Source organism: Cyrtonyx montezumae, unplaced genomic scaffold (assembly GCF_038088225.1).
Source record: "Cyrtonyx montezumae isolate F1298 unplaced genomic scaffold, pur_monq_1.0 scaffold_7, whole genome shotgun sequence".
Lineage (NCBI taxonomy): Eukaryota > Metazoa > Chordata > Aves > Galliformes > Odontophoridae > Cyrtonyx > Cyrtonyx montezumae.
The window spans coordinates 34,709,181-34,733,079 of record NW_027072078.1 but is presented as its reverse complement, the minus strand read 5'-3'; the positions used below and the strand labels follow the sequence as shown (position 1 = coordinate 34,733,079).

The following is a 23,899-nucleotide window of genomic DNA, read 5'->3' as shown; positions in this document are numbered from 1 at the left end:
GACTGAGGAGTGTAAAGCAGAGACTGCTGCTCAGAGGGGGAAATAAGCTGCAAAAAATTCCCCTGTAACAAGGAAAAAGTTCCCTACAGTGCTTGCTTGACAAAGCCATTAGGGTTATGTGCTGAACACATCTAACCAGAAAGTATATTGGGGCTCCTTGCAAGAAAAAAAGACGAAAAATTAACACTGTCACAACATCAAATTCAAACTGTATTTTTAATGAACCAAATCAATTCAACCTGTGAATAAGTGCTGGAGCTCCAGCAGAAAAACAAGCTGTGCTGCCCGTGCCATGCAGCAGCCAGACTGCAGCAGAACAACCCAGCTGCCTTCACACACAAAGCCATTTTGCCTCTTTTTTTCTCCAGTGCCCAGAGAGATTTCTTGAACTCTATCTATCAGAAACCAATAGCTCTAATCTATCCAGAAACCAAGGCTGTAGTTGCTAAGGCAACCTTGTTTTTCAGGCCCATTTGCTCATTGCTCAACACGACAGCAACCAAAATCATCTTTACCACTGCACATAGAGCAGGACGGATTTTTTTTCCCCTCTGAAACTGAAAAAAATAAATCTTTGAAGTTGTTGCTTTTTTGTTTTCCTTTTCCCCTTTAACAACCGCTCCTGCTTTATGATCTGAATCCCAAGACTTAGCTGCAAGCAGCACTAAGGCTGCCCTCAGCTGGGCAGCCTGGAGCCCATTCCGTGGGCAAGGCCTCACCCTACTGGCCAGGGCTGGCCGAGGAACAAGGGCAAGCCATAGCTTGCTTCACACAGAGACCAGAGAGGAAGGTATGATGAAAGAAGTATGTACGAACATCAAAACAAATGCAAAAGGTCCCAGGAAAGGGTGAAAAAAGAAGAACTAAGAAAAGAAAAAGCACTTTGCCTACATGTCGTTGTACAAATGAGCCTAGTAAAAAAAATCAGGCTGTAAATAGTGAAACTTGCACTTGGAGCTAACAACCTTTAAGATTCCTTTTGCAGCTCTGCTTACCAGGTGCTATCCCACATTCAACTCTCTCAAAGCCAAATGCAAAATCCTCTTCTCACTCCTTAGAGCACCTTGTGTGTTTAAACACTCCCACCAGAGGCAGGGAGGGGAGCTGCTGGGAGAAGAAAGCAGGTAGGAAAGAAGGATCACGGCTTGCAAAGGTGAAAGCATGCAATGCTGGGGGTGAGAGGGGTGCACAAGAGAAGACATCTTCCCAATGTCCTTCTTTGGGAAGGTACAGTAGAGAAATCAGGAACTGCTGCCACAGCAGTAGCAAGCTTCTTACCCACAGAGAGTTCATAGGTTCATAAGGTTGGAAAGGACCTACAAGATCATCAAGGCTGAAGATGGTAACCCAGGAAAGTCTCTGCTGGGCAGCACTAAGTGAAGTCAGCACATTTGCTCTCAGACCTGGAAGAGCAGCGCTGCAAGAGGGCCTTGGACAAAAAGTAGCTTCAGAATGAGCAGGATGCTTCAGCAACACCACTGACACTAGAAAGCAAAGGTAAGATTTATGAACTTTACTGCACCATGGGAGATTAAAAAAAAAAAATGAAGGCAAGGTCTTTTTATGTATTAGGACACTTAAGAAGGACTCTGTTGGAGTCACCAGGATGTGAATTTAGTACTCTAATTTCAATGTATGAATGTTGTGAAATGGTGACTGAGAAGCTATTCCAGAAGCAGCTCAGCAGCTCCATCCTGCAGCGACAGAAGCAGCTTGGTGTGGGATTGGGAAGAACACTGTCAGCTGCAGAGGGGCAGCCAAACAAACCACTCAACTTTGCAAGAGATTTTTAAACAAGGAATTAAACAAATTCTTCGTTTCTAGAGCTCCTACCTCTGCTGCCTCCAGGATATTGTTTGCAAAAGTCATCTGCATCTGCCTCTCTTGTGAAGTTTTTGAGGTGGCAGTTCTTTATGTTTCCATAAGTGTTAGAAAACCAACCAAGGACAGTCATTGATTCCTCAGCCCCCAGCAGAGCCCATGCACATCAGCATTCGTTATCCATGTTTGCATCTAGATAGCTGCCCTGACCACACCTTCTGTAATTATGAAGCCAAACTTCCAATGTTTTTCTGGTATTATTCACCTCTAAACCGCTCAGATGACACAGGTGAGGAGGATCAGCAACTTCTCCATCAGAACCCCAGGCTTCACAGGTGGGGATGGCTCCTTCGCATGAGTCAAATTCAAATGTAATTATCAAGTCTTAAATAATAAAGTAAGACATGTCAAGCAGATAGGAAAGGATATTAGTTTTAAGAAGTGAAGATACAGCAATTGTTTGGTGTGATAGAAATCAAGGTTTAATATCCTGTCCACAAACTGCCTCATGTTATCAGTCAGGGATTAAACTTAGAGAACCTCCACATGGCAGAAATGCATACTGAAGCAAAATCACCGTTACAAATCAACAACTCAATCTTCCTGTGTTACTATCCATGCTTTTACATTTCCTCCTTGGTGACAGTACAGAAGTTAACATCAGTTTGAGCAGATTCAACGTACATCTTTGTAAAATGATAACTACGACTCAGACAAAAAGACAGTGAAGGTTAAAAGCCAAGGTATGTGGTTCAAGTACCATCTGTGTAACACCTTTGTGTCCACCTTTCAAACAACAACCTGAAAAGTGCTTTGTCTTTATAACTTGTTCATAACACACCACACAAAACAGCTAAAAACATCAGGATAATGCTTACCTACAGAAATGTGATGGAGGTACACTCTGCTGCTCTCTTTGCATATCGTCAGCTCTCACTGGAGAGCTGGTTGGGAATCTGATAGTTTATTTACATGAGACCTCTTTATCAGATGTTGTCACCTGGGCCCAGTGAAACCAGGCATTGGTTCAGCCTGGAGATGGTACATTTTGCTGATAGGGTTTTAAAATCATCTGTGTATTTCACCAAACAAATTAAGCTTCCATATGTGTGCTGTTCTTTATTAAGAGATAATGAATCAACCTTACAGATACATTTGGCTTTGATGAAAACCAGTGGCACAGCTAGAAACAGTTTCTATCAACAGATTTCAGGTTCCATTAAAAGAATACTACTGCAGTAGGACAGTCCTGTTGCAGAGCCACACAAATGATAGCTTGTCATCTTTGTGGGATCTCATCTTGCAGAAGCCCTATAAGTCCTCATCTTAATACCTGGCAATAAGTTCAGAGCTTTCAGCAATTCATTCAAACTCTTCAGCAAACTGGTATTTTGTCTAGGGAAGACAGACTCTCCTAGATAAGCAGGACATCTGGAGCCTAAAAGGAGAGCCTCAAACATTCCACCAGCCTTGAGGGGGGTGCACTGTAAGGCCGATAATACAGGCACCACAATGGGATGCAATGCAAGAGCACCGTACAGCGTACATGTAGTGCTAGATTTTAATATGTATAGCCATTCTAGGAACAGGTGGGTTATTTGTGGAAACCCTATGGATATTCACGTACCAAATCTGCGTGCTTACAGCTGCTGAGCGATCCCTCATGCCCAGAGCACTGCCATGAAGTAACATCTGCTTTCTGATCCACCATCCAGGTCAAGTTTCACTCCTGGATTTTGGTGACAAGAGGGAACTCAGGACTCCTGCAAAAACGCTTCCACATTTAGAAGCTAAACACTCTGATTTGTGACAGTACATCCAGAGGGCCACGTCTACAGGCACAGCTCCGCTGAGCTCACCGGCACAATAAGTTATAGGCACTATGGGCGCGCGGGGCCGCAGATAGGCGCCTACCACTGCGCGGGGCCGCCGGGGGCCGCGCCCGCCTTGCCGCGCTACCGCAGCCCGGCGCGTACCAACGCGGCGCCGTTGGAGGGGGATGCGTGGCGAGGCCGGGCCCGAGCACCGGCACGCACCATCTGCCGCAGCGCGGAGGGAGAGCCGGCCGCGTCCTCCCGTTCCGCCGAGGCGGGAAAGGAGGGACAGGCGGAAGGAGCGCTTCACCACACCCCCACTCCCGCGGCGCTCTTGGTGCCGCCCGCCCGCAGCCCACGTGAGCGCTTTCCCAGCGTGCCTCGCGCTCGGCCCCCGCCGCAGCTTCCGTCCGCGCCAGCTCCGCGGCCCGGCCCGGCCCGGCCCGGCGCTCTCCGCCGCCGCTCTCTGCCGCCTTTTCTCCTCGGCTCCGTTGCGGGGCCTCCCTTATCTTTCTCGATCCGCCCGCTCCTCGCCGTCCCCGTCCGGCGGCCGCCACAGCAGGCGGAAAGCGGCTCCCGGCGGCGGGCCCGGCGGCCAGGATGTCTGGAGGGGACTCGGCGGCGGCGGCGGCCACGGCCTCCCCGCAGCCGCTGCCGTTCTCCCTGCCGAAGCCCCCTCCCCTTATGCAGCTGACGCCGGGGGACGCCGTCCGTCCCGTCGCTTCGGCCGCCGACCAATCACCGAAGGGCACCCGGCTGGCGGGCCGCCCCGATTGGCCGGCCGGCAAGCCAGTCAGCCTGCTGGCCCCGCTGCTCCCGCCCCGCGGGGAGCCCGAGCCGCTGATGCCCTTCGGCCCCTCGTCGCGGCAGCCACTCAGAGGGCGCCTTCTTGGCAGGTGCGGCGGGGGCAGCCTGCTCAGCCCCTCCATGCGGCCCGGCGCCGTGGACCGCAGCTCTCTCATGGTGAGTGCGGGCCGCGCGGGGATGGTCACGGCCCGGTTCCGCTGCTGGGCGGGAAGCGGACGCTCTGCGTCTTGCCGGGGTCGGGCTGAGCCTGGGAGGGCACTGCCGTCACGGGGAGGGGGCAGGGCGCTGCCCTGGGGGGGGTCGGACATGCTAGGGCTGACTGCCGGTGTCCCCCGCTCCCTCCCAGCATCGTGTCTCCTTCTCCGCTAAAATAAAGAAGTGTTGGTTGATGCACCGGCACAGCTATGCAAGGAGTGGGGTCACCGTCCCCGGTGATGTCCCAGAACCGTGGGGATGTGGCACTGAGGGAGGTGGGCACGTTGAGTTGGGTTTGGAAATGTACAGAACATTTCCTCATTGCTATATGGTCAGGGAAGTGATCCTCCCCCTCTACTCTGCCCTGGTGAGGCCTCACCTGGAATACTTTGTCCAGTTCTGGGCTCTCCTACAAAACAGACAGGGATCTGCTGGAAAGAGCCCAGCGGAGGGCTGCAAAGATGATACAGGGCGTGGAACAGCTCCCTTATGAAGAGAGGCTGAGGGACCTGGGGCTGTTCAGCGTGGGGAAAAGAAGACTCAGAGGGGATCTGATCCACATCTATCAATATCTAAGGAGCGGGAGGCAAAGGGGCGAGGCCGGACTCTTCTCTGTAGTGTGTGGTGATAGGATGAGGGGAAATGGCCACAAACTGAAGCGTGGGAAGTTCTGCACCGATGTGTGTGGGAACTTCTTCCCAGTGCAGTGACGGAGCACTGGAGCTGCACACGGAGGGGGTGGATCATCTCCTTCTCTGCAGACGTTCAGGACCCACCTGGACACCGAGCTGTGCACCCTGGGCTGGGAGCTGCTTGGGCAGGGGGTTGGACTCCTTGATCTCTGGAGGTCCCTTCCAACCCCAACAGTTCTGTGATTCTGTGATACCAAGTGCTGGCAAAGCAACAGGCCCCATGTTTTAAGGAAAATAAGATGTTGTACATGTTTGCTATATTTTGGTCTCAGTCACAAGAAGATTTTGCTCATCCCCCAGAGTTACTTGCACTGATCAGAGCTGTGTGAAAGTACATGCAGAAGTTTTAAGTTCAGTGTGTTTTTCTGTGACAAGTCATAAGATAAAAGGTTACCAAACATTACCTTTTTTATTTACTTGTTGATTTTGAAATATGAAATGCACTTGCTAGTTCTGGTAAACACTGGCTAGGGGATGTAGTAGACTGAATGCTCACTGTCATTACCTTGCTTGCTTCTAGGAGGTATTGAGCTAAAAGCCAAAATCAAGTAAATAATTTTCAGCTCAGTGTTGGGCATCTCTTTCTTATAAAGTGCTTTTTGAGGGATGTGGGAGATGTTGGCTTCATGCTCACTTTTTGTTTGCTGCTGTCTTTCAGATGGGACACCCAGGGATGCCGCATTACCCACCCATGGGAATGCACCCTATGGGCCAGAGGCCACCAAATATGCCCCCAGTTCCACATGGCATGATGCCTCAGATGATGCCCCCAATGGGAGGACCACCAATGGGGCAGGTGAGCCATCAGTACTGTTTTTTTTCTTCTTTCTTCCCATAATGATGTCAGGTCATCCCAGTGTGTAGGTGAGTGGCATACAGTTGCTTGCAAATGATGAGGTTAATAATGCAGGGTGTTCTAAGCCACTGTTCCTATCCATGCAGGAACTCTTCTCATTGTACCAGGTAACTGATGCACTTTGTTTAGAGCTGTAGTTGTAAATAGATGTAGGTATTAGTCTTTATTTTAGCAATAGGCTTTTTATTAAAAATCTTTTTAGATTTTGAAGAAGTAAAAATGTCATCTTAATACATACTGGAATCAGAATGCTTTGGTTCTTCTCAGGTGCTGAAATAAGAGCTTCTTGTTTCTTGAATTCTTGGCTATTATGTCCATAAAAGTTTAGGGAAGTACAGGGAAGAATTTAACTAAGACTTGAGTTTCTGCAGAGTTTCCTCTTGAATCCAAGAGAGTGAATTGTAATATACTGTTGTTGCTAGCATAATATGCAGTTTATTTTTCAAACTTGGCCATTCAGATCAACACCAGTGAAGCTAGGCTGACAGGTAGAGTAGCCAGAATCATAGCTGTGCTTTTTGCACATTTAAACCTTCATTTTAAATAAAGAAAAACCCTTTGTGCTTTCTGATTAATTTTCAAACCTGTAAAGGAAGCAGCTCTCCTTCTAGATATGAGAAATGCTTCAGTAGTGCTGCTTGTCATAGTGGCTTGCCTTAGGAGAAACTGAGGGTTATTGAGAGGGATAGAGGAGATTAGGCTCACAAGAGTGTGACGTGAGTGATTAATGCTTTGGAAGAGCCCGCAGGGTCATGCTGGCAACTCCTTTCTTGTTTTCCTTTGCAGTACCTTGGATAGAGCCTGTGGATGGGGCTTTTTTAATTTTTATTTTATTTTTTGCTCACGTGTAAAAACCTGAGAGGAATCTTCAGCATGGATTTGCAGCCTGTTAGAGTGGCAAAAATAATGCAGTAGTAAAAGATAAGGAAGACCTGACCATTAGTGTGGTTGCTAATAGTGTGGTTGTGTGTTTTTCTTAAACTTGAACAGCAGTTCTCTTCTATTCCTCTGCTTAACAGGTATGGTTATTTTAGTTTTATGCCACTGTTCTTACTCGTTTGAGTATTTCAGTCTACAAGATTTCAGTGAGCAATACAGATGGAGAACTCAACAATTTCTGTTAATGGCAGAGAGGAGGGTCAGTTATTCTGTAGCTTTGCGGATGGGCCAGGACAGTGACACTCTCACACCAGAAGTGTGGAAATGTCAGCTCATGTTGGCTTGTTTCCTTGGATGATAACTTCTTTTTTCCAGCATCCATCAGAGGGTTATTTGTAGAAGTTTGCAGAATGGAACATTCCTGTAGCTTGTTTTTCTCCTTAATGAAGAGATCTGCTGTAGGGCAAGTGACTGTTTGCACAGGCAGTTGCAGCAGTAGTATGACCTCCTGTCAGCATCATGCAGAGAAAGGCCTTTTTTTTCTTTCTTTCCTTTGTTGGGCTAGTGTCACACAGAACCTGAGCAGTGTTTAGGCTTTCTGCAGGACCTGGGCTTGGGCTTTTAAGAAGCTTCAGCAATCTCAGAGCCCTCTTAGTTGAAAAAAGTGCTTTCTTCTCCTGCTTCTACAGGATGGTGGGGGAATAGGAGGGGCCAACTCCAGCCCTACTCCATATCCCTCTCTCTGCATAAGATGCAAGATGAGGAGAGTGGTACCCTGATGCTCCCTGAAGATACAGGGGGGTGGAATCACTTGGCCAGCCTGCCAGGAACAGTAAGGGTAAAGGGGCATAACTGAACAATGTTGACTTCTAGATTCTATCTGGGATCAGTGGCAAAAAGTCATATAGGAAGGGAGCTATATTTTGTTCCTTCTGTCATTTTCTTTTAATGTCTTAGTAGTTCTTAGAAGCCAAATCAGCAAAAAGTAATGGTGAGCGTGCAAAATAAACTTCCAGTACAATTGTTCCATCTTTTCAGTGTGTGTCACTTCAGTGCATAACTTCTGTATAGCCATTCTTTTGAGACTATAAGCAAGAATGTTTGAGCAAAGACTAGCTAATCTGGGCAGATGTTCTGTGGTTTTTTTTTGTCTCATCAAAGCACCAAGCAAGCTCAGATAGAAGTCTGGACTCAAACTTTTGTTTTCTGTGAATGGTATACATCCCCATTGCCAAGTTCACATTGTGTATGGTTTCATGTTGTATGTCCATATTGAGGTTCTTCAGATGTTAAAAAAAAAAAAACAACCAAGAAAACTCATAAATGTTCTAGATTTTGATGTTTAAGTGTAATAGGTCTCTTCATACTGAAGTTCTTTGGAGAAAATCATTCTTCTAGTGCCCCTGTGAAATGTTTCTTTCTACTTCTTGCAGAGGTAAGAGGAAACAGACAAACTGAAGGCAGCAGAAACTTGTGAGCAGAACTTATCTCAGACTCTGAATTTACCTGTCCTATGTTTAATTCCACGTGGCCTTGGAGGTCTGAAAAGATTTTTACAAACCTTTATTTTTCCTTTTTCAACTTAGGATTTCAGTAACAGCTTATCTAGTGGATTACACATCATATTGCTTATTGTTCTCTTCCGTAGTTACAGTAGTTGTCTTCACTATTATTCATGTGTGGCTTTGGAGTGTGGGAGATGTGTTATTCCTAATGTAAATTTTGTTGGAATCAGAGTTCTGCAAGCTTAACTTACGTATTTAAAGTCTTAAATATTATGAAGTTTATTGAAATACTGTTTTATTATAGATGCCTGGAATGATGCAGTCAGTAATGCCCGGGATGATGATGTCCCACATGTCCCAAGCTGCCATGCAGCCTACGGTTCCGGTGAGTTTAATTTCACTTTTCCCTATGTTAACATGCTTTTATGTCTGTTGTTTTGGTTTAGCATGTGTTTGTCTTGTTTTCTTCAACTAGATTATGGAAAATATATTGCAAATTGCAGCGAAGATTTAAGTAGCTCTTTTGTCAAAACTAGGTTTCCTGAAATGGAGAGGGGGCAATTAGTAGATACTACTGATGAAATCTTTCTGAAGCAAAAAGGCTAAAACTTTTTCTTACTAGCATAATATATTGTGAGATTTACATTCACTGAATGTCTTGGCTGCAGGGCCATCAAGCTCCACAAATTGGTCTGATATGATTTCTTTCCTCCTTTTAACAATTTTTATATTAACAAATGTTATTTGAGGAGTTTTTTGTTACTAAAGTTTGTGGCATGGAGCTGGAAACCAGAGCACGGTGAGGGATAAACCTGCAAGGTCTTGTTTTTTTTCCTATAGAAAAAGAAATCATGCAAACTCTCTTTGAGTTCTGTTAAGCTAATTCCTTAATTTGAAAGAAGTTCAGAAGCAATGTCTGCAAGAACTTCACGTGCAAGCAGCTTTATGAGCACAACAAATTCAACAGTACTTTATTCAGAGACGAATGCTTTTCTCAAGGCTTATGCCACGTAATTATGGCAGACAGCTTCCTTCTGAACTGCAGAGCATTTTGCTGCTGGGAGGGATAAGTTCTGTATTTACTGATGAAGTAACAGTTGTAGCCAGTACTCACGAATCTGTCCTTTGTTTCTGCAGCCAGGAGTGAACAGCATGGATGCACAAGTTGGTAAGTAGAAGTTCTCTGTCACCTCTTCAAAGCATTTTACCAAAGTTAGGTGAAGTATTGAAAGAAACATGAACATTTTTCCATAAAACATCATTTATCTTCATTGTTTCCTATACAAACTCTTAAAGTTTTAAGTTTCCTTGCATTTTGATATGAAGAATTAAAGCAACCCAACTTTTCATTTCTTTTTTAAATCAGGTGTAACACCTCCTGGAACTCAGGTAAGTGAGCACCAAAGTTCTGGATGTCTCTAAGAGGAGCGTGGTGTTGTGCAGACATTGCTTCACAGATGTAAAATTTGTCTTCTTTATTCATCTTTGTACGATGCTTGCTACTCTGACTTCAGATTGCATTAGATTATCAATCTGAAATTAATATTCAAGTTAATAGCTCCCAGTGCTTCTGCTCTGTCAAGTATGTGTGGTTGTCATGATTGTTTTTGTGACATGAGCATTTTCATTTAAAGGGATTGAGCTTGAGCTAAAGCAGGTGTGTTTTCTGCTGTATTTACATAAATGGTTTAACTGTGAAATGATTTGTTTCTGGTTTTTCAAGTAGGTATGGCAGTTCCTTGTGAATTTTTTTTTAGGTATTTTTGACCTACCTGAACAGTGTGTGAATTATAGCCTAGGTACTCACGCTGCTTTAAAGCTGTCACTTCTCAGATTAAAGTCCTTGCAAGAGACTGATGAAGAGTGAGAGTTGTTCCTTTTTTTTTTATTAATCCTTAATTCTCCTCTCTGAATCAGTGAGCAGTTTATAAGCAGATTTTATTTTTTCTTATGCTTGGGTCACTTTTTATGTCTTCCATGCTGATGAATGTTTTGCTTTGGCAATTCTAATGCACACGGTAGAGATCTGTCTGCAGTTATTATGCTGTTCCTTTACACAGGTGTGCTTTGCAAATGAGAAAACCAAGGCATTTACTGTAGGCACTACTTATATTTGTCTACATCTTGTTTGCTGCCTTTCTCTCACTACTGAATTATTTAGTATATTTAGTATGCACATTGAAATGAAAAACCAATAGTAACCAGAATGTCTTTTCAGAGCTCTGTTTTGTTTCACCCTCAGACTACACATCCCGTGGTCTGTGCAGCTCAGCAAACAGCCACAACCAACAGTTCTGGCAGCGAGGAGCACTCCAAACAGGTTGATTTGCTTTCCATTTAGACTGAGTATTTTAGTGGCTTTCGATAGCATCGTGGTCAGCATTTACTGTTCATCGTTAATGTTCTGTTTAATTTCCCTAGAAATCCACGTGGACAGAACACAAATCACCTGATGGGAGGACCTATTACTACAACACTGAAACAAAGCAGTCCACGTGGGAGAAGCCAGATGATCTTAAAACACCTGCTGAGGTAAAAACTGAAACAGAGATAGGTGTGTGAGTTTGTGTGAAGGCGTGAATTTATAGCATGGCTGCCACATGGGACAGCTGTGCCAACACCAAGAAATGTTTTTGCTACTTCTCTAATTTTACCACGTTCCTTATCTTGCTGCAACTTGAAGCTGCAAAATAAACAAAATTCTAAGCATTCTTCCTCAATTCTAAGGTCAGTATCCTTTATTGAAAGGATGGCACTGAGAGAAGTGATGATTGTGTCACTAGAGAGTATCAGTGAACACAGTGGGCATAATCCCTTGTGTTTGTCAGTCCTTAAAACATCACTTGGCTTGGTAGTATTAGAGGCTTGCTTTGAAATCCTACTGTAAGTTTGATTTTATGTCTTTGGTTTTTTGTCCATTAGCAATTGTTGTCTAAGTGTCCCTGGAAAGAGTACAAATCTGATTCTGGAAAGCCATACTACTATAATTCCCAAACAAAGGAGTCACGCTGGGCAAAACCCAAAGAGCTCGAAGATCTGGAAGGTAATGTCTGTAACAAAGATGAGCAGAGGGGATGGCAGAGGATTGCAAGCTGTGCTATGGCAAAATTTTGTTATCAAAGCATTAGGAGTTACAAATCTGTTAGACATTAGCCAAGTGCAGTATGATGTAGCCTGAGATGTCTATGGAGCACTTGTTTGCATGTTTTCTACCTCACCAGCCCTTTTTCCTTAATATCCTTTAATTTTCCCTGTTCACGTGGCAGCAGCAGCAGCTCCCCCTCGTGTCCCTAAGTGGGAACTGAACTTGTATGTAACGAGCTGTGGCTTTTTCAGGGCTCCGTGTATGTTCTGGCGTTACGTTAGGCAGTGCTTCAACTCTTTCTTCATTTGAGACCTGTCGCAGACCCATTTTCCCTTACTTAGCAATCAGTCCTTTGGAAACCTATAGGAACTTTTAGTAGGACTTGTGCTCAGGTTGCTGAGGGAAGGCAAGAAGTAAAGGGCCGCTGCAACAATCCACATTCACTTGGGCAGACAGGATAGGAGGTGCTAGATTTCTGTAGTACTGTGTAGCTCATAACTGAGTAACAATTACTTACACTGTGTTTTGGTTTCTTGGAAGAATCTGAGAAACAGTGACATGCTTTATAATGAGAACAGTCTGTCTACTGAAAGCCAAAATAGCATGTAAGGCTTTGCTTAAGTAGTTATTCCCTTCTATTTTTGGGGATTATTTTGTGCAGCTGCAAATGCAATTAGGACACTTGTATTGCTCTTCCCTGTTCTAAGGAAAACGTTCCTTTTTCCTGATTTTCCAAACATAACATGCTCTTGTTCTTCACTTTTAGCAGTTTGTTTGCTATCGTGAGGGGAATAAGATCTCGACCCAAAAAACCTACAAAATCATCTGAGTATGAAATGAGTATATAAAGGTCTGCAAAGAATGAGCATCAGTGACTGTTAAAATGAAAGAGAAGGGAAGATCTGTTTCAGTGAGCCTCGCTTGTCTGTTCTTTAAGCTACTCTGAAATAATTATTCTGAATGGAGAAATAATTTGTGTACCCTAGTCCTTATTTAATGGGATTTCCTACATTTTGTTTTAGATGGTACTTTTTTCCAGTTCCTAAAGGGCAATAGGAAGAAAAATATTTAGAGCTCAGTTGTGCTTACGGTAACTGGTTGCAATACATGAAAATGTCTTTTTCTGAAGCTGTGTTTTCACTGTTTGTTTTTTTCCCTGTCTCTTCTAGCAATGATCAAAGCTGAAGAAAACAGGTGCGTTTTCACTTTTGCTCCACTGTTGTGTTTTGTATTGGGCTGTCTGCTCTTTCTCTAAGAGCAGAATCTGTCTTTGAATCTTAAAACATCACGGCCCTTGCAGATTTTCAATCGCAATAGTGGCTTAATACATAAAAACTCTTAATTAAATGTTCTAGCTTTTCTTTTAACTGAAATGCCTGTTCTCCATTGATAGGAAATGCTTTGCTGAACCTGTTTGTTTTGGAGCTAAGGTTGTGTTCCTCTGAGGTACACTGTAACAGCTTCTAACCTTCACTAACTTCCTTAAGCTACGGGCTTCCCTAAGCTGATACATCCTCCTGGGCTTGAATGTGATTGTTCCCATTTTTTTGATACCTACAGCATCAAGACTGAAGAATCTGCTTCAACAGCATCTGCTACAGCAGATGCAGCAAACACAGCTGCCACAGCCACTGCTGAGGCTGCCACAGCTGGTGCTGCCAGCACTGCAGCAGCTGCAGCCTCTGAAGCAGAAACCACTGCTGCCTCTGCTGTGGTGGAAAATGAGAGCACTGCTGCAGCCACAGCTGAGGATCAGGGACAGCAAACAACTTCAGCACCTGCTGCACAGGAACAGAGTGCAGAAAGTGCAGCTAACGCAGCAGATGACTCCAAGCAGGAGGGTTCAGCAGAGTAAGTCAAGTTCTGCGGGATTTGGGTTTTCTGCAGTTTCTTTCTCTTTAGGTTTGGTTCACCCTCAATTCTAGCTGGCTGGGCTGCTCTGACAACTAGTTAGTGAAACATCAGCATCAATCTCACTGGCAGCAGAGAAGGATGAATAAGAGGATGGGATATAAAACCTATTTTTAGGAAGAATTAATGCCTTTCTCTTATCAGCCTTCACCTAAAGCTCCTAGAGAGCAATTTGTGGTTCAGACACTTCATAAACTTTCCATAGTAGGAAGAGTTCTCTGGGGCAACATTGTACGTTTGCCCTGTATGGCTCTTCAGTGGTTCTAACTTAGGAAAAAAAACACTTAAATACTAAAACTGTTTGTTTTTCTTTATAGTGCTTCTTCAAAGAAGGAGACCGATGATGCACAGCCAGTTAAAAAAACCTACACGTGGAATACAAAAGAAGAAGCAAAACAGGCATTTAAAGAGCTCTTAAAAGAAAAGGTATTGCAGTCAGCTTTCTTACTGCTTTATAGCTCCCACAGCTGCATTTACCAGGAGTTGCTCAAGATGGTTGTTGTCATTAAGAGCTGTTCACACTTAGGGAAGAGGATTTGCATACTAGACAAGAAATGTGAGAAAGGAAAAATGCTGTGAAACCAGAATCGATGGCTGAAGCCTTTATCAGGAACATTTTGAGTGAGGAGTAAGGTGTATGATTTTCATCAGAGCTCAGTTTTTTTTTCCTTTTCCACCTTTTACACGGTGCTCACATTGTAATGGAAACTAACCATTGTAATGGAAACTAACCCATGTGGTGTTTCTTCAGAATTGGGGCTGGAGCAGTGAGGAATTTGATAGGCACCTTCACTGGGTGCTTCAGAGACAGGTTAGAGATCCATGTAGGAAGATGGTCTGCAGCATTCCCTTAAGCTACTCTGTTTTAAAGATAATTTCTTTTGCCATGAAGTCTATTTTAAAACAGTGCTTAAATATTTGTTCTATGGTTGCCCTTATTTTTGATTGAGGGCTTTTTTGGTCAGGTATGTTTCTAATAAAAGTGCTGACTGACCACCTAAGCCTTAAATTTTTTTATCTTAGTTCTAGAACTGAAAAAGATGGAGGTTAAATGGACATAAAATGAGATTGGCTCTAGTTTTCCTACAGAGTATATGAGATCTGTTTGGCTTTTTATTCTTTAGTGAGATACATTTCCAGAATAATGTACTGAACAGCAGTAATCCCAAAGTATCTTGCTCCTTTTCCAAGTTGACTGTTAATAAACCAAGTTTTGTAACAGAGAATATATTCTGAACCCCAGAAGTGTATTTCTCTCTTGTTGTTGGATGTTGATGCTAAATGTGATCAGTAATGGTGTAATGTCTTGACAGAGAGTACCATCCAATGCTTCTTGGGAGCAAGCCATGAAAATGATCATTAATGATCCTAGATACAGGTACTGAGCTCGATTCTTTTGTCATAATGTGTCTCCATAAACGAGGGCTGAGCTGTACTGGTGTCCATTTTTGAGCAATTTAATAGATAATTTGCATTTCTGAGCATAGGCCATTGTCAGTGAGCTCTGTTTCTTCTGTGAAGTGCAAGCCCTAGCATTAATGCTTGATGTGGAAGGATGTGGCAGTTGTCAGTGGTATTCTGGGCAGCTGATGTGCTTTGCTTAGGAATAAAAAACACACTTTTGATTATGATGGAGGTGAATACTTTCTGTGTTATTTTGAAATGGGTGCCTGCCGTAAACATTCACAGAAAAGTGGTTTACATCCACTGTAAAAATAATGTTGCAGTGTGAAATGGGTGAATACAATCTGGAAGCAACCCCGAGGGAGCAGCAGGACTGGGACTGGTTGTTGAGTCTGTATTTAATTTTGACTCAAAGATTTGGGTTGTTCAAATCTGTTTCGTGCTTTGGGTCTTCAGTTTTGATTTTTAACTGTAATTACCTTTCCTGTAATTCGTGTTTTCTTTTTGCTATGAAGTGCTTTGGCAAAGTTGAGTGAAAAAAAGCAAGCCTTTAATGCTTACAAAGTTCAAACAGAAAAAGAAGAAAAAGAAGAAGCAAGATCAAAATACAAAGAAGCAAAAGAATCCTTCCAACGTTTTCTTGAAAACCATGAGAAGATGACATCCACCACACGATACAAGTAAGACCATTCTTAAATCAAGTTTGGCCTTAAGAACTTGACTCTGGGATTGTCCTTAAATCTTTCCAGCCTGTTCCTGGCAGCAGTTACCTTGGTATGTGCTCAGCCTCGAAAAGCCTGTAACTAAAATATTGACAGGAGGACAGATATTGTCATTTTGAAAGAATGGATTTAAAAGTCAGCTGTTTTTCTGTTTGCTTATCAGAGGGGGAATGCTGTCACCCAGGTTGTCTGTCAGGGAAGTCGGGGAGATGTTACACAGAAGAGCTGCTGCTTATGGAGCAGTTGATTGACGTGATCCCAGCCAGTGGGGGGTGTATTAAATCAGTACTCACTGATAAATCATTGTATGCTTTTTTTTCGTGTTGTACAGAAAAGCTGAGCAAATGTTTGGGGAGATGGAAGTCTGGAATGCGATATCTGAGCGTGATCGTCTTGAAATTTATGAAGATGTCTTGTTTTTTCTCTCTAAGAAGGAGAAGGTAATTTCTTTCAGAGCTGGTTTTTGACTTACAAGTGTTTGAGTCAGTACCGCTCAGTAAAGAAGTCTTGCAAGCAGTGCAGTTCTGTGCATGGCTCAGGGACAGTTAAAATGCAGTGAGAAGGGGAGGAATTTGTAGGAAAGGCATTTGAGAACCAGGTTAAGAGCTTTGTTGCATTGTTGCCTTTTCTCCTCAGGAACAAGCCAAACAGTTACGTAAGAGGAACTGGGAAGCTCTGAAGAACATACTGGATAACATGGCTAATGTCACTTACTGCACTACGTGGTCGGAGGCACAGCAGTATCTGATGGACAACCCTACGTTTGCTGAAGATGAGGAACTGCAGAGTATGTAAAAAGTCTCTAGATTTATGCTGGATGAAGGAGTGGATTTGTTTTAGCAGTGAGGATTCCTCCTTCCACAGTCAGGAGCAGCTGTGACAGCCAGTGAGCAGCAGGAATAGAGATCCGGTGTCTTTTTTTGCCTTCCTAGGGAGCTGTCAGCTTCAGAGAGCATTACTGATGTAATCTCAATGATAGAGTCAGTGAGTAGCACTATTGAACACTTATGCTGCTGTTACCTGTTGTCAGATATGGATAAGGAGGATGCATTGATCTGCTTTGAGGAGCACATCAGGGCGTTGGAAAAAGAGGAGGAAGAGGAAAAGCAGAAAAGTTTACTTAGAGAAAGAAGGCGGCAGCGGAAAAACAGAGAATCCTTTCAGGTTGGTGGACTTAGTTTTTCTGTCTTGGACATATGATTACATATTGTGTTTTCTTATTTCGTAGGGATGAGCTAATGAGTATAATAAATCAGATGTCAGCATTTTAGTGCTCTGTCTGCAGTGGAGGGCTGCAAGAGCAGGGCAAAGTGAGAGGAAGTGGAGTGTAAAGTGCATCTGGCATGTGGTAAAACGTGGGGGAAGTCAGGAAGAAATGACTGTTTGAAATCATTCTTAAATCACGTTTTAACACAGTTGGGATTTCAGTGAGCTGGAGTTCCAGTCTCAGCAGAGTGGAATTAATTTAGTAGTTGGGTAGAGATAGTGATAGGAGGATGGTTGGACTAGATGATCTTATAGGTCCTTTCCAACCTTATGAACTTATGAACTTATGAATGATGATAACTGACAAAGGATTTCCAATTGTGTTTTACAGATATTTTTAGATGAACTGCACGAGCACGGACAGTTACACTCAATGTCCTCTTGGATGGAGTTGTACCCAACCATAAGCTCTGACATCAGATTCACTAATATGCTCGGGCAACCTGGTAAGAATACTCCAACCCTGTAAAAAGTAAGGTGTAAAGCTCTCAGATTTGGGCAGTGTGAAGCAGGGTTGTGTGCACGTTGTTTTAAAATGAAAAATAATTGAAGAAGGCAGCTCTTTTATTAGAGCTAGCTTTTGACTTATCTAGTTTCTTCATCAGGATCGACAGCACTTGATCTCTTCAAGTTCTACGTTGAAGACTTAAAAGCACGTTACCATGATGAGAAGAAGATCATAAAAGATATCTTAAAGGTGAGAGGGGGAAGTGCCCCATTCTGCTGTTTTTCTTGTAATGACACATTTGCCTTTCTTTTGGAAGGTATGTCATGGACACAGCAGGAAATCCTGCACAGTACTGTGACAATTTCTGACTTACCCCCTTGACGAGTAAAGAGGCTTATTTGTTTGTTCATTTACAGGATAAAGGGTTTGTGGTTGAAGTGAACACTTCTTTTGAAGACTTTGTTACAGTCATCAGTTCAACAAAGAGAGCTACCACTTTAGATGCAGGAAATATCAAGCTGGCTTTCAATAGTGTAAGTATCAATACACAGGAATACAGAATGAAATCTCTGTAAACCAAGAACTAGCAGTCATGTTCCCTGTACTGTTACAGCTACTGTCATAATATTTAAGAAGAGCTGCTTATCCTAATTAAGAGTCCCCAAAACAAAGATTGAAGAAAGATATATATATTTTTTAACTCAAAACATGTTTGGTCTTGAGAAAACTGAAGTTCCTTGCTAGCAATTAAGTGATGCTTTCATAGTTATTTATAATTCTTCTTGCAGAGGAGTGTTTTTTGTGTTTCTCTTCTGACAAGCATCAGGTATTCACTGTTCTAATTCTGTTTGAGAAACGCTGCTGTGCGCCTTGAAGTAGTGGGCAGGGATCAGTAGAGAGCTCAGAACTGTTGTTGGGCTGTCCAGAAATTGCATGAAACTGAACTGTCAGTCTTCTGTTTTGGTGTGCTTCAAATGATCTCACAACTCCAATTCGATAACAGCTGCTGGAAAAGGCAGAAGCCCGTGAAAGAGAGAGGGAGAAAGAAGAAGCTCGCAAAATGAAGCGGAAAGAGTCTGCCTTCAAGAGCATGCTGAAACAAGCTACCCCTCCCATCGAGCTGGATGCTGTCTGGGAAGATGTATGTACTGCTGCTTCATTATGAGAGCCATTCCAGTGTACTGAGCAGGTTGATACGTGCTAATAACTGAGCCTGGATTCTGTGTGCTCGTGGTTTCTATTCATACAGCGCAGACCCATAGGAATGAGCCACCTCTTCAGGAGACATCAGAACTTGAGTTGAAAGATTTAATTCTATCAGTACCTCCATTTGGTTTAAGTAAATGGTTTAAGAGGAGATTAAAGCCCTCTGCATAGTTAAAAGTCTGTGTTGTAGTGAGATTAAAACCTTTTTTTTCTCAAAGCCTACTTCATGTAAGACAGCATGCTTTTACCAAGCAGGAAAACAAACCAATGCATGCACATGTATCCATTTGTATTAAGGACCCTGCTGGTTAATGAAGCTGCTGAAAAACCATCTGAGCCTTCTCACAGCACCACGGCTTCCCCAACTGGTGGAGCAATGTCTTCCTTAAACTTAGCATTTCATTGCTGCTTCTCTTACAGATCAGAGATAGATTTGTGAAGGAACCAGCATTTGAAGACATCACTCTGGAGTCAGAAAGAAAAAGAATATTTAAAGATTTCATGCATGTGCTAGAGGTAATTCTTACTGTATTTTTACCTGATGAGAGAGTATGTGGAAGAAGCCTTAGTTGATTGCTTCTTACGTTATACAGATTCTGCATTAGCAAAAAGTCTGGGTATTAAAACCTGATCTTGGAAGTTAGGCACTGCAGAAGCATGCTGGAATTATTTGATCCTCAGATGTTGTTCTCATCTGCACTGTGAAGGTTCTCAGAAGTATACATCAGAATTTCCTGATGTATTTCAGAGCTGTAGGGAGTTCAGATTTTGTTTGTTTTTTCCTGCCAACAGTTTATTGGTGACGTGCAGAAGGGTTATGGTGTAGTTTCACCCTTAACTTTTGGATGGACCACGATTGGAGTTAATTTGCAGAGCTCACAGGTCACTCGTGTTCAGAAAGATCTTTTTGTAGACAGAATTCTTGTTCGTTCCCCTCACTGCTGCCCTGTTAGTAATGCTGTTAATTGCTGCTAGCTGTAGGTGCCTGGAGGGTGAGGAGGTGTCATTAGACTAACTGTTTCTTTGTGTTGTACTCCAGCACGAGTGTCAGCATCACCACTCAAAGAACAAGAAACATTCTAAGAAATCCAAGAAGCACCACAGGAAGCGCTCTCGCTCCCGCTCGGTAAGAGGATCCATGACATCTTCACATCTGCTCCTGTCCTGTTGGGGCACTGCTGGCCTCTTGCTGACCACGTGTTTTGTATCTCAAGGGCTCAGAGTCTGAGGATGATGACAGCCATTCAAAGAAGAAGAGGCAACGTTCAGAATCTAGATCTGCTTCTGAGCGTTCTTCCAGTGCAGAATCTGGTATGAGACTTTCGTTTCTTTGCTTTAAAATGACTGTTACTGGCTTGTTGCTGGGTAGTTATAACTATATTGATTTTTTCCCCTCAATCTACTTGCAGAGAGAAGTTACAAGAAGTCAAAAAAACACAAGAAAAAGAGCAAGAAAAGACGGCATAAGTCTGTAAGTACAGCTCTCTTCTTTTGAGATGGCTTAAGGCTCAGCTTGACACCTCGTGCTCACTCCCAGTCATCCTGCGTGTTAGACACTGCAATTAGCAGCTGCCTTTATAGCAAGCACTTCTCTAGATCAGACACTTATGTATACCCTAACATTAAACCATTTAGAACAGTAACACGTGGTTAAAATGTGGGGGTTTAAAGTGCAACTGTTGAAGCAGACATGAAGAGCTGCAGTAGCCTGCTGTTTGCTGCTTGTCCCCGTGACACCTCTTGCTGTTGACTTGTTGTGGAGTGCTGGACAGAACCCCAGCCATCTTCTCCTTTCACCTCACATGAGCATCATTCCTTTCACTTGCCTGAGTAGCAGGGTTGAGTTAGCAGCTCTGGCATCAAATGTGTTGTAGTGTCAGTTGAGCCTAAAGAGCAGGAAGGGTGCTTTCATCCTCTGTGTACATCACTTGAGGCCAAAGGGTATTTTGGTATCAGGTAAAGGAAGAAATTAGTGTCTCTGAACTCAGGTTCCTGCAGAACATCTCAAAGCTGCTCTGTTCTGTTGCTTCTGTCACTTCTGAGCAGCTAGCTGTGCACCCAGCAGTCACAAAGAGGAGATACCAGTGTTAGGCATTGAGTGACATGGTGCTGAAGGACTGTGACACAGACAGGGTCACGTGAGCTTAACTGGGATGAAACACAGAACCAAAACAGCCACAGCACCTGAGTGAGCCCTGAGAGCAGCACGACTCCAGGAGTGTTCAGATGTGGCAGAGCAGCCACGCTGGCCAACAGTGACCACACCTCACCCTTGGCAGATCTTAGGCAGGGAGTGGCACTTGTGTACAGAAGGGGTTCAGTGCATGGGTCCAGCATGCCCCAAAAATGGTGAACATTTTTGGACTCCCTCCCTATGAAATCACTTCAGTCACATTTCTGCATTGCTCACTTCTGCCCTGGTTACTCAGATGTGTTGAACTAGTGGTCACTATCAGCAGTTCCTTTTTGATGTGGCCTATAATAAAATGAAATCGGACTTCTCTGAGGTGTCAGTGTTCTATAAACTATAATTCCTAATACGTTTAATAATATTATTTAATATTTTCCCTTTATTACAAAGGATTCACCAGAATCTGATATTGAACGAGAAAAAGACAAAAAAGAAAGAGAAAGTGAGAAGGATAGAGCTAGACAAAGATCTGAATCAAAACATAAATCTCCGACTAAAAAACGACCTGGAAAAGATTCTGTAAGCTTTCTTCTTTCCTTTTTATGTGATGCCTTTGGGCTTTATCAGTGGGATGCTGTAGCATGAGAGCTTTATAGGCTCGTAGTTTACTTGAGGTGTTAAAGCTGTGTTTATGTTGTGTGTATAAAGAAGAGCCACGTGTTCAAGCAGAGCTGAAAGGCCGTGCCCTCACGTGGTATTTGTTAATGGATTTATTTGGCCCAACATTGCTGCTGGTTGGTGTGAGGTGTGAGTGAGGCTCTGTTTTAGAGATGGTACTGAAGCACAGCCCGTACTGTGACAGAGTGCTGTTTGTGATTGAACTGCCTTTCTTTTTCCCATCCAATCTGCCAGATGGATCTCAGAGGAGCTGAGCAGGACAGCTGGTTAAACACCGAGGTGACTGTGACTGTGTGGCTCTTCTGTTCTTAATGGGAGCGCTCTGGTCACTGCTGTAGTGGTGCTGGGCTGGTGCTATTCTCATACTGGAAGAAAACGTTTAACTCTTGCACTTCTTGAGCTGGGAAGTCATGTGGAGGTGTTGCTGTGAGCTCGGGCTCGCTCTTTGCTGTGATGGTTTTGTGCACAGCTCCTTTTGGAGGGGTTAGAGCAGCGTCTCAAAGATGTGTTCGAGTGGAGAAGGATGGGAGTGGAACAGCATTAGCGTCTTCGGGTTTCACTGTGCCCTGCTTGGCTCAGCTACGCTGTGCTGATGGTGGTGGTGTCCTTCCCTGTGCCATTCACCTTCAGGAGATGGCTGCTGTCGTGGTGCGTGCTGGGAGTGAGCCCAGAGCAGGAGCTGGGCTGTGGTTGTGAGCTCAGGCACAGGAGGAGCTCAGCAGCACTTGCTGCCCTTCCTGCTGCAGTGCCTGGGGTGCTCCGTGAGCAGCTCGCTGCCTCCAAGCATCAGCTGACATCGGGAGCACTGTGCTCAATTCCTGCTGGAAATCATAGTGCTCATCCATCTGCAGGAAGCAGTGCACTGGGCTGGGGGTGGTGGGTGCAGGGAGCAGAGGGCCCCCACTCGGAGCCTCTCACCACTCCTCTCTCCACAGGGCAACTGGGACACGTCGGGCAGCGAGCTGAGCGAAGGGGAGCTGGAAAAGCAGAGGAGGACTCTTTTGGAACAACTGGATGAAGATCAATGAGAACGTTATTTATACCAAATATGTTTACATTGTGGCATAATAAAAGAAAGCGATGTCTGATTCAGGATGTGGGTTCTGATAATCCCCAGTTCCCTCGGTGAAACGACGGTGGGTTGGAATTTTCTTGCAGCAGTACATCCACGTTCTCCCATGGCCCCGTGCACACCCTGCTCCACTCCTGCTGCCCCTCCCCTGCAGGCAGAGCAGAGCATCGAGCATCTCGTGGCTGCACTCCTTCCTGGGAGGGCAGTAACTGTTCTCCCCGGCCGTGTGGGTGGGGAGAGCTTCGTTTTTAGGAAGATACTTAATCTAGTTTCTTGTGGCTTCATTTGTTTCACGGATCTCTTGTTACTTTTTGAATATGGGTGCAACGAATCCATTTCTTGATCTGTACTGCAAAGAACTGTCAGCTCTCGGGACTGCTCCCCCCTGAGCCGTGCTCCCGGCCCCTTCCATGCACTGATGTGAAACAGAAGGCAGCTGAGAGCTTCCCAGTGAGCTCTTACAGTCAGCACAGCTGTGGCACACGGGGCTGTGCTCAGCCCTCCTCTGTGGCGTGGGCACTTCTGTATTCGCAAAGCCAGGCTGCAACAGCTGCACGTGCTCTCTCTCTGCGCTCCTCTTCATGCTCTCAAAGTTGAGAATTCAAGCTGTGTGTTAGTTTGGACATGTTGCCTTATGAACCCGCTGAGAATGTACCACCACAGCTGCAGTTCCTGCAGGGAGTTGGGGCGGCTCTGCTGCGCTGCACCCTCTGCTACCTTTGATGGGAATATTTTTGTACATTTTTATCAGTTATTAAACCTCGTCTTCTACTGTCTGCTGGTGTTTATTTCTGCTCTAGGGCCATAAACTTCTCCCATCCCAACGATTTTTGGATTTAAGCAACATCTGCTCCCAGGAAAAAACTCCACGTCCACCCTCAGCTTTTGCTTTCAGTTCTGCGTTGCTCGGTCAGTGCTCTTAAAAGGTTTCCCTTCATCTTCACATCAAATAAAAGTGCTCCTGGGGCTCTGCTGTTTGGGTTGTGGGGTTTTTTTCCCCACTTCATCATCACGTGCCTGAATGTGGGATGTGGGGGAAGCTGAAGTTAACTCAAAGGCTGTGATGAAGCGTTGGGGTTTTGCTTCGGTTTCTGGCTGTCCTTCATCTGTCCCTGTTCATCTCTTCTTGTCACGTCCCTCCCCCTCTGTTCTTCCATCTGTCCCTCTTTCTGGTCTTTCTGTCTTTCTGTCTGTTCTGTTCTTTCTGCCATCCAATGGATGGAGAGATGGAAGACAGAGGGACAGTGAGAGGGCTGAGCAGATGGATGGACAGAAATGTGAAGGGACAGGTGGAGAGACAGACAGGAGCCACAAGGATGGGCAGAGGTGGATGAGAAGATGGGCAGGAATGGAAGAACAGAGAAAAACTGAGCCAAAGGCCGACTGGGGGATGGGCAGGAGAGGCAG

At 44.3% G+C, this 23,899-nt stretch overlaps 1 protein-coding gene across 8 annotated transcripts; it reads left to right on the top strand.

Moving 5' to 3' along the window:
- The first annotated feature begins 4,198 nt into the window (after positions 1-4,198).
- Positions 4,199-22,497, top strand: PRPF40A (pre-mRNA processing factor 40 homolog A). Of its 8 annotated transcripts, none has more exons than XM_065750842.1 (27): positions 4,205-4,598; positions 5,988-6,125; positions 8,874-8,954; positions 9,707-9,737; positions 9,936-9,958; positions 10,788-10,889; positions 10,991-11,101; positions 11,492-11,612; positions 12,824-12,848; positions 13,215-13,505; positions 13,883-13,991; positions 14,879-14,943; positions 15,485-15,649; positions 16,023-16,131; positions 16,328-16,478; positions 16,722-16,855; positions 17,289-17,403; positions 17,551-17,654; positions 17,822-17,938; positions 18,409-18,546; positions 19,032-19,127; positions 19,651-19,737; positions 19,826-19,922; positions 20,021-20,082; positions 21,193-21,321; positions 21,655-21,699; positions 22,356-22,497. In XM_065750842.1, exons 1-27 carry the CDS (start codon positions 4,236-4,238, stop codon positions 22,446-22,448), a joined length of 3,102 nt encoding a protein of 1,033 aa, XP_065606914.1. In that variant the 5' UTR covers positions 4,205-4,235; the 3' UTR covers positions 22,449-22,497. The 8 variants fall into 8 exon arrangements, with proteins under 8 accessions (XP_065606919.1, XP_065606920.1, XP_065606914.1 ...); XM_065750843.1 differs by having other exon boundaries at positions 4,206-4,598; positions 10,812-10,889; XM_065750847.1 differs by lacking the exon at positions 21,193-21,321 and having other exon boundaries at positions 4,199-4,598.
- The last annotated feature ends 1,402 nt before the right edge of the window (positions 22,498-23,899 follow it).

Bases quoted from the DNA above. Each gene is read 5' to 3' on its own strand.
- PRPF40A (XM_065750842.1), top strand. From the start codon at position 4,236: ATGTCTGGAGGGGACTCGGCGGCGGCGGCGGCCACGGCCTCCCCGCAG. The intron at 8,955-9,706 runs GTGAGTTTAATT...TTGTTTCTGCAG, and splicing joins CCATGCAGCCTACGGTTCCG to CCAGGAGTGAACAGCATGGA. The intron at 15,650-16,022 runs GTAAGACCATTC...CGTGTTGTACAG, and splicing joins ACATCCACCACACGATACAA to AAAAGCTGAGCAAATGTTTG.